We start from the raw sequence: 15,379 nt of genomic DNA on the forward strand, positions 1-15,379 counted from the left end.
TATACAACAGCAAACCAGGTTCAAATTCAGGCACCAAAGTGTCCTGAAGCAAGTAAATTTTAACTCCTTTGAACCTAGCTCATAAACCCATAAATAAAATAATATTAGTATCTGTTTCGTGGAGTTTTGTAAAGATAATGGATGTAATCTGCATAGTGCAGTAAGAATTGTAAATAAATTATTAACTTTGTATTTGTTATCATTACTAAATATAAAATGTTTTCTGATGTATTAAACTCTGATTTTAATAAAATTTTACCTAACAAGTGCAAGCCTCTATTGGTAGATCTTAGAATTGTTATTATAGTCAGTGGGAATATCCTATACATCCCATCCCAGAGTCTGGCTGAACCCAGGAAATATTTGCAACTTATGGCCTTTTGGGGCTTCCCAGGTGGTACTAGTAGTAAATAACTCGCCTGCCAATGCAGGAGACATGAGACATGGTTTCAGTCCCTGGGCTGGGAAGATCCCTTGGAGGAGGGCATGGCAACCCACTCCAGTTATTCTTGTTTGGAGAATTCCAGGGACAGAGGAGCCTGGTGGGCTACAGTCCATAGGGTTGCAAAGAGTTGAACACAACTGAAGCGACTTCACACACACACACGCACACACTCATGCCCTTTTTACTTTACCTCCTCATTTCCCCACTCTTTGTTCTATAAAAGAAGCTAGCATCCCGACCCCAGCAAGATGGTTCTCTAGGACATTAGCATGTCATCTTCTGGGACTCCTGGCTTTCAAAATAAAGTCATTAATTCCTCATCCCAAAACCTTGTCTCCCAATTTATTGACATGCCATGTGGCTTGCAGAACAATCTTGGACTCAGTAACAGAAGTTCCTCCTATTAGTATTATAAACGTGTGGTGGCTGCAATTGCTGGTAACTCTGACATCCTCGCCTTACAGGAAGGGGGTGCGTACACTGCTCAGCCAAGATGCATTTCAGAGAGGAGGATTCTGGGAGGTGGTAGGACATGTGACATCTCCTTTTGACCTTCCCCAAATTCTTCTGGTTGGTAGTGGCTTGTTAGTTCCATATTCCTTTTTGGGACCTCCTGTCATAAAATAACTCATGGAAATGATTACTTTGGTGCCTGGTCAAAGTGGGCAGTTTCAGTGTGTTTCCCCTAATACTTGTTTACTTGATGAGGAGAAGAATAAAGTGATAAGCTAGAGGGAGTTGAGAATATATTTTGAATTAAATTTTCATGGTTATATGCTAGAGTTTGGAAAAGGAAATGGCAACCCACTCCAGTATTCTTGCCTGGAGAATCCCATGGACAGAGGAGCCTGGCATAGGGTCACAAGAGTCAGACACGACTTAGTGACTAAACCACCACCACCATGTTAAAGATGTTGAGCCCGTAGTAAGGGAGAAATTGAGGATATAAGTAAAATAGAAAATTGTTACTTGATAGAGGTCCCTGAGGCGGAGAATGGGGGTGGGGAAGAAAACAAGAATCTAGAATCAGATTGGTCCTGAGAGATCTCTCCCATTACCTTGAAAGAGTGAGGTCTAAGAATGAGTTTGAACATGCAGGCAAGAAGTTGAGGAATTTCTTGAGAATTACTTTATTTTGCCCAACAAATAAAAAGCAAGATTGTTGATAAAAATGAGGTGGGGCGTAGTAGGACAAGAGAGTAAGATGAGAACTGATGATTTGTAACAGCAATAGCAACTGAGTAGAGAGTAGATTGGCTTCCCAGGTTGGCTAGTGGTCAAGAATTTGCCAGCCAATGCAAGAGAAATAGAGGTTTGGGTTCAATCCCTGGGTTGGGAAGATCTCCTGGAGGAGGGTATGGCAATCCACTTCAATATTCTTGCCTGGGAAATCCCTCAGACAGAAGAGCCTGGGGGGGCTAGAGTTCATGGAGTCACCAAGAGTTAAACACCACTGAAGTGACTTAACACACACACACACATACACAGTGGATCATCCAGAGATCCAAAGATTACTAGACAATGATAACAGAAAGTCTCACTGCTCACTGAGTACAGAAGCTGGGAAACCAATGTGGTTGGTTTTTCTCCAGATTATCTTATTGACTACCGTCATGGAGAAAACACACAGTTGGATTGAACCAGGGATTTGATTTTGTTTTCAGAACGAATGTGCATGAAAAATGTTGGAACATGAAAGTTGAGAATAATGGGTCATGATTTAAAATAATACAAGTGACTAAGTGATTTTACAGAGGTGAAAGCTAGAGGAGTTTGGCAGATTGAGCAAAAGACTAGAGAATTTTGATGAGAGAAGAGAAAAGAGTAGGAAAAGTCAACGAGTAAGGAAAACATACATGGCTGAAGTTAGAAACTGGAATATGAAGCATGCCACAGTCTATTACTTTAGACTTCCTTCTTGTTAGCACTTAACAAGAAACCTGCTGTGGTCAGTTCTTGTCTTTTATGACGCAAAAAGTGATTTCCAGACAAAATGTCTGTACCATTCTCTAGTGCAGATTCGGTGAATAAAATTATAGGAAGTGCGAAATCCCCTTTATGAGACAAGAATGCTTGAGAATGTAGGGCTTTGGGGGTTGTTGATTGCGTCCATCCAGAACACTTTTCCTTCCTTTTTCTGGTTTAGAGAGTGGCGTAGAGAGAGTAAATTCCTCATTGATTTTTTTTAGACAGTGACTCACTGTGCAAAATTTTATCAAGCAGGAAGTCCCCGAGAGCTGCACCAGCTGTGGGGGAAGAGTATGATTCTCTTCTGAGGAAAAATTTCTACCCAGGACAGTTTGAGGGAGGGGTGTTCATAGTCTTCGACTCACATTTTGAATGGAAAACAGAATATGGCCATAACAATGAGCAATGACACCATCAGGCAGCCAAGAAACAAGAAAAGCACAAAGGAGGAGTGGCTGGTGTCCTTGGATGGCCAGGCCCCAGTGCGGCCTGGTCCATGCATGTCCAGGATGTGGTCATTCCAGCCCAGGAGAGATGCTCCTGACCACACTATTGAGGACAGCCAGATGCAAGGAGTGGTCCTCCAGGCCTGGGGAAAATTGATCACTCTGGCATGGATCACGCAAATATAATACTCATACGCCAGTCTGGTTAGAGTGATGACGGAAACAATCCCTGCAAGAAAAAGAAACTGGGACAGCATAGCAGGGCATGGTGGGGATGCAGGGGAGTGGGGGAAGACTGAACAGGAGTGATACATTCATCACCTCAATACCTTACAGAGCATTTGGAACCAATAAAGTGTTCCAAAAGCCAAAATATCTTAAGAGAAATAATGCTTCACAGTCCTCAGAAAATTAAATTGGAGATACATTTACTCAGAAAGTATGGCGTGGAAAATGGCATGTGTTCTTTAGTCACCAATTCACATCCGACCCTTTTGCAACCCTGTGAACTGTAGCCCAACAGGCTCCTCTGTCCATGGGACTTCCCAGGCAAGAATACTGGAGTGGGTTGCCATTTCCTTCTCCAGGATGTCTTTCCAACCCAGGGGTTGAACCCGAGTCTCCTGCATTGGTAGGCAGATTCTTTACCACTGAGCCACCAGGGAAGCCTGTGTGAATTACAGCATGACAAAAATAAAAGCTCTAAAATCAGCTCTGGCCTAATGGTGCAGCTGTTGTGTTAAATTTTCGAAGAGACAAAAACTCCAGAGAGAAACTCTGGAGTGGTTCAGGGATAGTCACTAAAACAGTCATCTCTTGGTTTTGACTTTTCCCAACTGTCTGACTCAGCTATGGAGATGATGTCAAAGTAGGTCCACAGGTGTGAATTGACCAAAGTAATGGTAAAATTGTGCAGGAGCTGTGTTAATCTGCCTGCTAGCACTGTCAGCCTATGAACTTTCACATGCATGACTGCTGACAAGAGATGGATGTCTGTGAGACTGTGGCTTCATCTATGCCTCTATTTTGCAACAAATAGGCTTTAACAATATTATTCTTTTATTTCTCTGCCCCTCCTTTTGAGTACCTACTGTGTGCTGGGCACTGGGCCAACACTGGCAACTCAACTATGACGGAAACTGAGAACTCCAGAGTTTTAGAGGGGAGGCAGATGAGTTAAGCAACTGTAAAAACCATACAGGATGTAAAGGTTACAATTTTGATACCATATATTGTAGTAGTCACAGAAAAAGGCACTTGTGAATAAGGCAAGAGAAGCACATTCCAGGAAGGATGAAGAATTATGTACTGGAACATGGAGGCAATAAATGACAGAAAATGGTCTAAGAATGATTAGAGGATTCCAAGATACCGGGGCTCGGAGAATAACTATAAAAGAAAGATAACATCACAAGGAGCAGATAGGGCCTTACTAAGAAAGGCTTTTAATTTCTTGCTAAAGTTTTCATTTGGTTGTTCCTATTTTTCTTTTCCTTTTTGACCTTTTACTGCTTAAAATAGTAAATTATAAATCCATTACATTGTCATGCTTTTTAAGCATAGAAGTGACAATAGTTAAGTTCTCCTTTTCTTCCTCTGTACTTTTTCTCTGAAAAGACAGTCATTCAAACAGCTGTATAGAATCGGAAACACAGTCCAGTGCATGGAGACAATCTAGCAGGCTTTTGCAATAGTCCAGGCAAGATAGATGTCAGGCGAGTGTATGTTCCTCGGTTCTTTGTCTCGTCACAACAAAGATTTGGAGTGACAGACATTAAAGCCCCCTCGGCGTGTCACAGCTCTTGGGTGTTGGACAGACCATGTTATAGCTCTCAGGTCTCCAATGGACCATGTTATAGCTCTTAGACAAATCAGTGTTACAGCTCAGTGTTACAGCTCTATTTTATTTGGAAGATAGCAGGAAAATCCATCTTCAAGGTGTGAGGGGACGTTGATCCAAAAATGCGAAGAGAAGAGCGCCCCGCGCCCGGCAGAGAGAGAGAGCTAGCTTTGGCTCCTCTTTTTATGTTTTTTTCCCCCCCGGGCCTGTACTATGTAAATTGGGCCAGCCAGGAGTGTTGTTTGTTTTACCTGAGGTCCTCACTCAGGTCCTAGGACTTTCCTTTGTTCTATTTTCACGGGCTTTTCCCTTCCTTGTCTTTTGGCCACCTGCAGGGAGCCAGCCTGAACAAGGTCCCAAATGTTGGCCCTGGGAATGCCTTGTAAGTGCTGTTCCCTGTCCCGCCACCCCTTAAGAAAGTCATAAAATGTTTACCAGGCCTTATTTGTTCTTCCTTGAGAAAAACACAGCAAATAACCCTTTGCTAGGTTTCTTGTTTTTTTTCCCCAGATTTATGTAGGTATGTTTTCCTTATCTCTTAAAATAGATTAAGAATATACTCCCTAATCTTTATAGCCTGCGGACTAGTTTTTCTTATCTCGTGAGCATTAGTCTAAATGCCAAGCTTGTCTTAGAAAGCAAACAAGCCTTTGTAATCTTCTATAGATGCAATAACTAACCTGGTAAACGACTTGGTATTTTTATATACCCTGTTCCCTGTCTCACTTGGTATAAAAATCCTGGCTCTTTTCAATAAAGTTGCTGATTTGCCTCATGAGCATTCAGTCCTCTCGACCCCATTCTTTACTCCTTAATTCTTTTCTCAGGCTTCTACGTCGTTGCGGTCCGGACCTGTTCTCTGCCGGCTGGCACCGGCAGCCACCGCCATTTTGGACTCCTTTTCCCTATTTTACCTACCTAACAATATGATGGAGTCTGAAATAGAATATTTTTATAGGTATGAACAGTGAAGTCTGTATTCCAGAGACATTTAGCAATTTATATCAACAGAATCCTCCAGCTTCTTGAATGTGAAGAGAGAGGAGTCATAATTACTTGGAGGTTTCTGACCTGATGATGAATAGAGAGAGTGGTTAATGAAGACAAAAATCTACTACAAAATGTATGGGTAGATAGTGAAACGTTGCGGCTGTGACCCATGAATGACACCAGGATTCTTGGCCTCCTGAGGAGAGGATTTCCATCTGGGGCCAGAGAGGAGGCTTGGGGCCAGAGAGGAGGCTTGGTTACTTAGAGCTTTTGTGTAGCAAAGTTTTATTCAAGTATAAAAGGGAAAGAGAAAGCTTCTGACATAGACATCAGAAGGTGGCAGAAAAGACACTTCCTTGCCAGTTTTTAGGGAGGCATCTTATACTTGTTAGAAGCTGTTGATCACAGATAAAAGAAACACCTCTACCATTTATTAAATAACAATTTTAGAAAAAAAAAAAGAAAGAAAATGGAAAAAAAGCAACACCTGAAGGCTGAGAGAGTTGCACCCGAGTTTCTCTCCCACAACATACATATCTGCACAAGGGGCAGGGACTGGGGAAGAGTTGTCTCTGGGCAAGATACATTGTATCCATAAATCAACTGACATGCCTGGAAGGAAAACAGATCTCCAGGCAAGATACATAGTTTCATTAACATAGTTTAAGAAAAACATTTTCTTGAGTAAGATGTATTTTTTGGGCAATTAGCAGCTCAAGATTTGGGGAAAAGTTACTTTAAGGAGATTATCATGGTTATCATCGTAGCCTAGCAACACTGGATCAAAAGGAGCCTCTTGTGGCTAAAGGAATGGGGTGGGGTGGGGTGGGGTGGAGGGTAGTCGGCTGCTTGGCTTGTCGTTTTTTTCCTCCTGCCACTTGGGGACCTTCCTACCTGACTGCTAACCCTTTCAATATGAGGGAGAAAATGAAATTGTGAGATCCCTAGAACACAGCGGCATTAACATTTGTTGAATGCATGGATCAAGAGTGGTTCTAGGAGGGCTTCCCTGGGGACTCAGTGATAAAGAATCTGCCTGCCAATGCAGGAGACACAGGTTTGATCCCTGATCTGTGATGATCCCATGTGCCGAAGAGCAACTAAGCCTGTGAGCCACAACTATTGAATCTGTGCTCTAGAGTACAGGATTCACAACTACTGAAGCCCGAGCACTCTAGAGCCAGGGGTCCACAACAGAGAAGCCATCACAATGAGAATCCTGTGCAACGCAGCTGGAGAGTAGCCCCTGCTTGCCCCAACTAGAGAAGTGCCATGCAGTAATGAAGACCCAGCACAGCCAAAAATAAATAATCTTAAAAAAAAAAAAAAAGGTGCTTTGAATCATTTAAAGTGCTTAAAAAAAAAAGTGTTTCTAGGAAAAGTGATTCTCATGGGGAATGAAAATAAAACTGGTGTCATGATAACCGGTAGGAGTGTGGAGACCAGGTTATACTATGATAAATATTTTGTTACAAGGACAGTATTACTCCCAGTGTCTGATACATGTGCTAGTCAATAAATGCTCACTGAATAAATGAGTGAGTATTTAGTAAATACATAAGTGACTGAGAGATGGAGTTTTGGAATATGGTAGAAGGAAATAATTCAGAAAATAGTGATAATAATAGTAAAGGATGGATTTAAATTTATATATAATAGGAAATTCTGGAGAACAAATAATATCCAATTAGATATGCTATCTTCAGAACTAGTAATCTATTTTCACCTTTTACATTTATTTCTGAAAAACTGATATTATCTTCTTTAACTGAGTGTATTTGTAGAAGAAAATCTAAAAATAGTGACACAATAAACTGACTCTAATAAAATACTGTTGGTTTTATTTAATTTACAAACTTTCTCATTAAGTATAATGGCATTTAATTATGTATTAATACCTGCTGGAGAAGACTCTTGAGAGTCCCTTGGACTGCAAGGAGATCCAACCAGTCCATCCTAAAGGAGATCAGTCCTGGGTATTCATTGGAAGGACTGATGCTAAAGCTGAAACTCCAATACTTTGGCCACCTCATGCGACGAGTTGACTCATTGGAAAAGAGTCTGATGCTAGGAGGGATTGGGGGTGGGAGGAGACGGGGACGACAGAGAATGAGATGGCTGGATGGCATCACCGACTCAATGGGCATGAGTTTGAGTGAACTCCAGGAGTTGGTGATGGACAGGGAGGCCTGGCGTGCTGTGATTCATGGGGTCGCAAAGAGTCGGACACGACTGAGCAACTGAACTGAACTGAACCTGATGTTAAAGCATAGCTTGACCTTCAATTTCAGTATGATTTAATCCTTTACTGGCAAAGAAGTTCAGTGCAAATAATTATGTTGTAAGTTAACAAATCTCAGTGTACTTTCAGTTCAGAAAATTTTTTTCTTCATCTATTATTTGTCTGCATTGGGTCTTAGTTTCAGCCAGAGGGATCGTCCTTGCAGTGCACAGGCTTCTTTCTAGCTGTGATGTTCAGGGTCCAGAGTGCACAGGTTTAGTTGCCCTGCAGCATGTGGGATCCCACTTCCCCGACCAGGGATAGAGCCTACATCCCCTGCATCCAAAGGGAAGTCCCAAGATTTTTTAAATATTATATAATCTTTGACTATGCCTGTGTCTTTGCAAGCACAATGGGCTTCAAGTCCTGAATTAAATTACTATTATTCTGTTCCATGGCTAGTTAGTAGAGACCTAGAGAGAGCAAACCTTGCATTGCTTAGGTCCTCCCAATAGCATGGGTATATATAAGCAGCAGGCCTAGTCACACAGATTTAGTCTTCCAGCATGGCCCATTTAAACAGAACTAAACTACCTCCCTTTCTTGCAAAATACATACATAAACCCCCCACCCCACCCCTTAATACTTTATTTACTAATGGATTTCAATCCTGAGTCCTAATTGCTTGTTATATTCTAGTTGATTCCCAGAACACATCCTGGGAGGATGAAAATGCATGGACTGTACTACAACTGTGTTACACACACTTTTTAACTGATGTTAAGCCTAAATCTCTATTTCCTTTGACACTATGGACAGGAAAGGGGAAGGTGACTATTGCAAACTGGGCTTCTGTTATGAAACAAGCCCCAAGGCAATCATTCTATGGAAGATGTCCCCCACCCTTTTTTTGTTGTTGTTGAGAAAAGCAGTCTGTGGCTCAAAAAGGGTAAGAGATGGTGAAGATAGTTTTGACAACTCATGACTGGACTGGCTGATTTCAAAACTTGTGATTTTGTTGTTACACAACCTATTGTACTGTGGGCAACTTCTATTACCCCACAACATCCATAGGGGAAGTGTGATGACCCTGCTTACCCTGTAAAGATGTGAATTGATCACGTACAAATAAGTGCCTCTTAGTCTGCTGAGTGGGTTCAGTGGTAAAGAATTCACCAGCCAATGCAGGAGATGCAGTTTAATCCCTGGGTGGAGAAGATCCCCTGGAGAAGGAACTGGCAAACCACTCCAGTATTCTTGCTGGGGAAATCCCATGGAGAGAGGAGCCTGGTGGGTTACAGTCCATGGGGTTGCAACAAGTCAGAAATGACTTAGCAACTAAACAATAACAGTCTGCTGAGTACATCTTGTAGGAGAAAACAGAGATGTGTGGTCCCTCAAGGAGCTTACAATACTCTTATAAAGCCAAGACCAACTCATAAGTGTAAGGTGGGCAAGGTAAGATGATATGTAATCATAAGTTTATTGCACAACAATAAACCAGTGGGCTTCCCTGCTGGCTCAGACAGCAAAGTGTCTGCCTGCAATGCGGGTGATCCGGGTTCAATCCCTGGCTCGGGAAGATCCCTTGGAGAAGGAAATAGTAACCCACTCTAGTATTCTTGCCTGGAAAATTCCATGGACAGAGGAGCCTTGTAGGCTACAGTCCATGGGGTTGCAAAGAGTCGGACACAACTGAGTGAACATTGGAATTGGATTGGAAACCAGAAAAATTAAATCCCAATGTCTTCATGAAGCAATGAAAGATAAGTTGGATCTTAAAAGATGAGCTCAGTGTTAACAAAATATCAGGGTGTACATTTCTGACTGAAAGGAGAACTTCTACAAAGATAAAACAGTCCTCTTGGAGTTCTTCTAAGAACCTCTTAGACTCCAGATATGTGGAGAGGTAGAAATAATAGTCATTACCAGGCTTGTACAAGTCTGACCATGCCTTTTGTGGCTGTCGATGGTCTACAGTAGGGGTCTTCAATTTTTTTTTCTAGTATTTTTCCTAATAGAATTTTGAAAAACTATGTATACTCCCATATTTTTAAAGACATATATTTAAATTTTTTTTGCCACAAGTTTAAAGAGCTGTGTAATGTAAATATGACTGTACTAGGGAAGAAACCTTGTACTCTATTACAAGTTGATCACTAAAGGGATGTTACCTATAAGCTTAAACTATATATAATGACCCATCTCTGGGAACACTGACTCCCAGGTAATGGAGTTTAAACTAAAATAACTAAACATTAAACTAATATAACTTTGTTTAGCTCCAGAAGGCAATGGCAAGCCACTCCAGTACTCTTGCTTAGAAAATCCTATGGATGGAGGAGCCTGGTAGGCTGCAGTCCGTGGGGTCGCTAAGGGTCGGACACGACTGAGCGACTTCACTTTCACTTTTCACTTTCACACATTGGAGAAGGAAATGGCAACCCACTCCAGTGTTCTTGCCTGGAGAATCCCAGGGACAGGGGAGTCTGGTGGGCTTCCGTCTATGGGGTAACACAGAGTCGGACACGACTGAAGTGACTTAGCAGCAGCAGCAGCTCCAGAAACATCCTGACCAGGCCCACCTGTGAAAGACTGTAGGAAAGAAGAAATGAACATATCTCTTCTGGTGCCTGACTGGAACCAGTAAGTATTTGACTTTACTGCCTCTTCCTTCAGTATAAAAGAGGTATGAATTCAAATTCAGGTAAGATGGTTCTTTTCCTTGCCCCAATAACTCATCTTTGACTTATTGGACTATTGTACAGTGAGCAATATGAGCTTGGATTCAGTAACATAAACATTGAAAAATATATTACTTTACTCTTTAAACATATCTAATGATTCATAAATGTTAGTAATTCCATATACACATTTGTATCTAATTTGTGTATTTATTCTTAGACATATATACATAAAAACACACACAAAAAAAAATGATTAACTATTTAGACTCATGTTTCTCATCTGCTTTTCCCCTAAATTGTTTTTAAACTTTTTATTTTGTATTGGTCCATAGTTGATTAACAAACAATGCTGTGATAGTTCAGGTGAACAGCAAAAGCGCTCAGCCATAGGTATATATCTATTCCTCTCCCATCCATTAAGTGAAATAGGCCTGTGCTGTGCTTAGTTGCTCAGTTGTGTCCAACTCTTTGTGACCCCATGACTCCTCTGTAGCCCACCAGACTCCTCTGTCCATGGAATTCTCCAGGCCAGCATACTGAATTGGGTAGCCATTCCCTTCTCCAGGAGATCTTTCCAACCCAGGGATCAAACCCAATTATCCTACATTACAGGCTGATTCTTTACCAGCTGAGCCATCAGGGAAGCCCAAGAATACTGGAGTGGGTAGCCTATCCCTTCTCCAGGGGATCTTCCCTGCCCAGAAATCAAACCAGGTCTCCTGCATTGCAGGCAGATTCCTTACCAGCTGAGCTACCAGGGAAGGCCCAAAGACAAATATCATATGATATTACTTATATGTGGAATCTAAAAAATAATGATACAAATGAAATTATACAAAAATAAACTCACAGATATAGGAAACAAATTTATGGTTATCCATGGGGAAAGGTGGGGAGGGATAAATTAGGAGTTTGGGATTAACATATATACACTACTATGTGTAAAATAGATAACAAACAGGGACCTACTGTATAGCACAGGGAACTATATTCAACATCTTATAATAACCTATAAGAGAAAAGAATCTGAAAAAATACATATGTATATATAATGAATCACTTTGCTGTAAACTTGAAATTAGCACATTATAACTCAACTATGTTTCAATAAAAATTAAAAAGTGCACCAAAAATTCTCAAAGCAAAACACTAACCAAAACAAAAGTCAGCTGCTTTCATATTGCTATTCCCTCTGCCTGCAGATATGACCAAGATCTCACAGACATGTGAGAAGACCGACATGTAAACAAATAATTATAAGCATGCGATAAGTACTAAAGCTGAGCTGTGTTTGCGGACCTGGAGAATTCAATAAAGGAAGTACTTAACTCTTTTCTGGGGAAGATTTTAAGAGAAACCAATATTTGGAGTGAATTTATCAAGTTGAAATGAATTTATTACTTTCCTACCTGAATACAAATAAATTGGAAATAAAAAATTATTACCAAAGAAAAGCATTTTAAAAATTAGAGGATAGTATAATTTTCTTGTCATTCTTTTTTTTTTTTTTAAGATTTATTTTTTGACGTGGACTATGTGGAGGGAGTTTATCAAGTTGAAAAGGATATTTCAAGGATATAGTGCATACAAAAGCATGGACATGAAAAGAGGCATTCAAATGTTAACCCAATGTATTAGCTTGAGTCCAGTAAAGTTCTGTGTGATATAGCTTGAATCTGATTATGCACTATTTACAGCATTGATTGATAAACATACATTATGCACACATAATATGCCAGGCACTGTACTAGACAAATAATGGAAAAACAAAGATGAATCATAAACAGGGGAATAAATGATTATGTAACAATTTGATAAATTCTATGATGGAGGAATGCTTTTGAGGCCAAAGTCCTGAGTTCAATTCCAATTTCTATACATAACTACCATGTCTCTGGGAAAATTAATTAACATTTCTGAACCTCAGTTTGCTTACCAGTAACATAGGAATACTTGTACCAGAATGATGTCTTATTGTGTGTATTTGTGTACATATTAAATAAGAATATAAATGTAGTTAGTAAAATGGTAATATAGAAGGTATTATTATTGAGTAATTGAGTAGCTGGATGCCAAAATTGCTTTAAGTGGTAGAAAGTTAGCAAAGGCACAGGAATGGGTGGAACTCAGGAGCTTAAATATAAGTCTATTAATGCTTGCTCCTTGGAAGAAAAGCTATGACAAACCTAGATAGCATTTTAAAAGGCAGAGACATTACTTTGCCAATAAAGATCTGTCTAGTAAAGACTATGGTTTTGCCTGTAGTCATGTACGGATGTGAGAGCAGGCCCATAAAGAAGGCTGAGCACCGAAGAATTGATGTTTTTGGACTGTGGTGTTGGAGAAGACTCTTGAGAGTCCCTTGGACTGCAAGGAGATCACACTAGCTAATCCTAAAGGAAATCAATCCTGAATTTTCATTGGAAGAACTGATGCTTAAGTTGAAGCTCCAGTACTCTGGCCTCCTGATGCGAAGAACTGACTCATTGGAAAAGACCCTGATGTTGGGAAAGACTGAAGGCGGGAGGAGAAGGGGACAACAGAGGACAATATTGTTGGGTGGCATCACCGACTCAATGAATATGAGTTTGTGCAAACTCCAGGAGTTGGTGAAGGACAGGGAAGTCTGGCATGCTACAGTCCATAAGGTTGCAGAGTTGGACACTGAGTGACCGAATAACAAGCTTGAGAACCAAGTCATTTCCCCTATTTGGCCCGTAGATGTCCCTGTGGAACTTAACAAAACCCTGCTCTTTTTGGCTTGAATAATAGAAAGGGAAGAAGTTGGCTTAAAACTCAACATTCAGAAAACGAAGATCATGGCATCTGGTCCCATCACTTCATGGCAAATAGATGGGGAAACAATGAAAACCGTTAGAGACTTTATTTTCTTGGGCTCCAAAATCACTGCAGATGGTGACTGCAGCCATGAAATTAAAAGATGCTTACTCCTTGGAAGGAAAGTTATGACCAACCTAGACAGTTTTTAAAAAGCAGAGACATTACTTTGCCAACAAAGGTCTGTCTAGTCAAGGCTATGGTTTTTCCAGCGGTCATGTATGGATGTGAGAGTTGGACTGTGAAGAAAGCTGAGCACTGAAGAATCGATGCTTTTGAACTGTGGTGCTGGAGAAGACTCTTGAGAGTCCCTTGGACTACAAGGAGATCCATTCTAAAGGAAATCAGTCCTGAATATTTATTGGAAGGACTGATGCTGAAGCTGAAACTCCAGTACTTTGGCCACATGATGTGAAGAACTAACTCATCTGAAAAGACCCTGATGCTGGGAAAGATTGAAGGCAGGAGGAGAAGGGGACAACAGAGAATGAGATTATTGGATGGCATGACTAATGCGATGGATGTGAGTTTGAGTAAACTCCAGGAACTGGTAATGGACAGGGAGGCCTGGCGTGCTACAGTCCATGGGGTCGCAAAGAGTCGGACACAACTGAGGGACCGAACCGAACTGAACCGACCAATCTGACCTTAGTCCACCAACCCCAAAGCCCTCAACCCATGGATTGTAATGTGTCTCAGGTCCTAACCCTCTCTGTCTGCAGTCTGCCTTGACCTTCCTGTGTGACCCCTTGAGGTGTGCCATGTCCTTCCTCCAGGGCTGTGAGTGATAGACTCTATTTCATTTTCTCTCACGGTCTGTTATTGAAACATCAGCTCATCATTAAAAAAAAATAACAGCTCCTGCCTGGAGGTGAGAAATCAGGGCCTTGAGGGCACCAAGGGTTAAGAGAAAGTGAGGAGGTAGAGAAAATGTCGGAAAGATGTTGAAGATATAGGAGAGTTTGCTGCTTGTGAGAGGATGCTCTGAGTGCACATGGGGAAGCTCAGGACTGGACCATATCAAGAAATAACACTGAGCCATAAAGAGATCCTAAGGGAAATCCTAAGGAAATCAACCTTGAATATTCCTTGAAAGGACTGATGCTGAAGCTGAAGCTCCAATGCTTTGGGCCACCTGATGTGAAGAGACGACTCATTGGAAAAAACCCTGATGCTGGGAAAGATTGAGGGCAGGAGGGAAAGGGGGCAACAGAGGATGAGATGGTTGGATGGCATCACTGACTCAATGGACATGAGTTTGAGCAAGCTCCAGGAGAACCGTCTCCAGGACAGGGAAGCTTGGCGTGCTGCAGTACAAGGGGTCGCAAAGAGTCAGACACGACTTAGCAACTGAACAACATAAAGAGATGTGAGTGCAGTCATGGCCAATGAAAGGCTTTCCCTTTTGGCGAAGACTGACCTCAGCAGGACTGTGAGGTAGGACCAGATTTGTTCTCCTCATCTTTTGGGGGGTCAGGAGAAGATAAAATATGTTTCCAGAGACTGGACCCTGAATGATTCGCTCAGTGGTATATTCATTTCTGGAACATGTGCTCCCTCAGATGTCACACTGTGGGTCTCTGGATTATTTGCAATTTTTCACTCTTCTAACAGTGCTATGAGAAGAGATAGCACAACACAGGGCCCTAGGTTCAGGTTCCATATCCTCCATTTTTTATGTGACCTTGAAAAAGTAAATCTCCTGGTGCATTAATTTCTTTATAAAATGGGGTAATAGTATATTATCTAGCTATCTCGCAGAATTGGGATGAAGATAAGAGTTAATGAATATGCATAAAGCGGTTATAACAGTACCTGGCATAGGGTACACATTTAACAAGTGTTAGCCATGGGTATTATAATCTATTAGCTATATATTTACACACATCCATGATTACTTCATTAGGATAAATTCTGGCAATATAGTTGTTAGGTGAGTAAGTG

At 41.2% G+C, this 15,379-nt stretch overlaps 1 protein-coding gene across 1 annotated transcript in view; it reads right to left on the minus strand.

Annotated features, from left to right (window-relative positions):
- The window catches only part of OPN3 (opsin 3), a 43,527-nt gene that overhangs the window by 1,431 nt on the left and 26,717 nt on the right, over positions 1-15,379 (minus strand). The window contains 5 exon segments of the mRNA XM_088844928.1: positions 1,415-1,503; positions 2,779-2,828; positions 2,831-3,154; positions 4,232-4,248; positions 5,535-5,617. Of these exon segments, the coding sequence (XP_088701054.1) occupies positions 1,415-1,503; positions 2,779-2,828; positions 2,831-3,154; positions 4,232-4,248; positions 5,535-5,617 (563 nt within the window).

This window comes from Moschus berezovskii, chromosome 17 (genome assembly GCF_049115385.1).
Source record: "Moschus berezovskii isolate FMDL1 chromosome 17, NW_MosBer_1.0, whole genome shotgun sequence".
Taxonomy (NCBI): Eukaryota; Metazoa; Chordata; class Mammalia; order Artiodactyla; family Moschidae; genus Moschus; species Moschus berezovskii.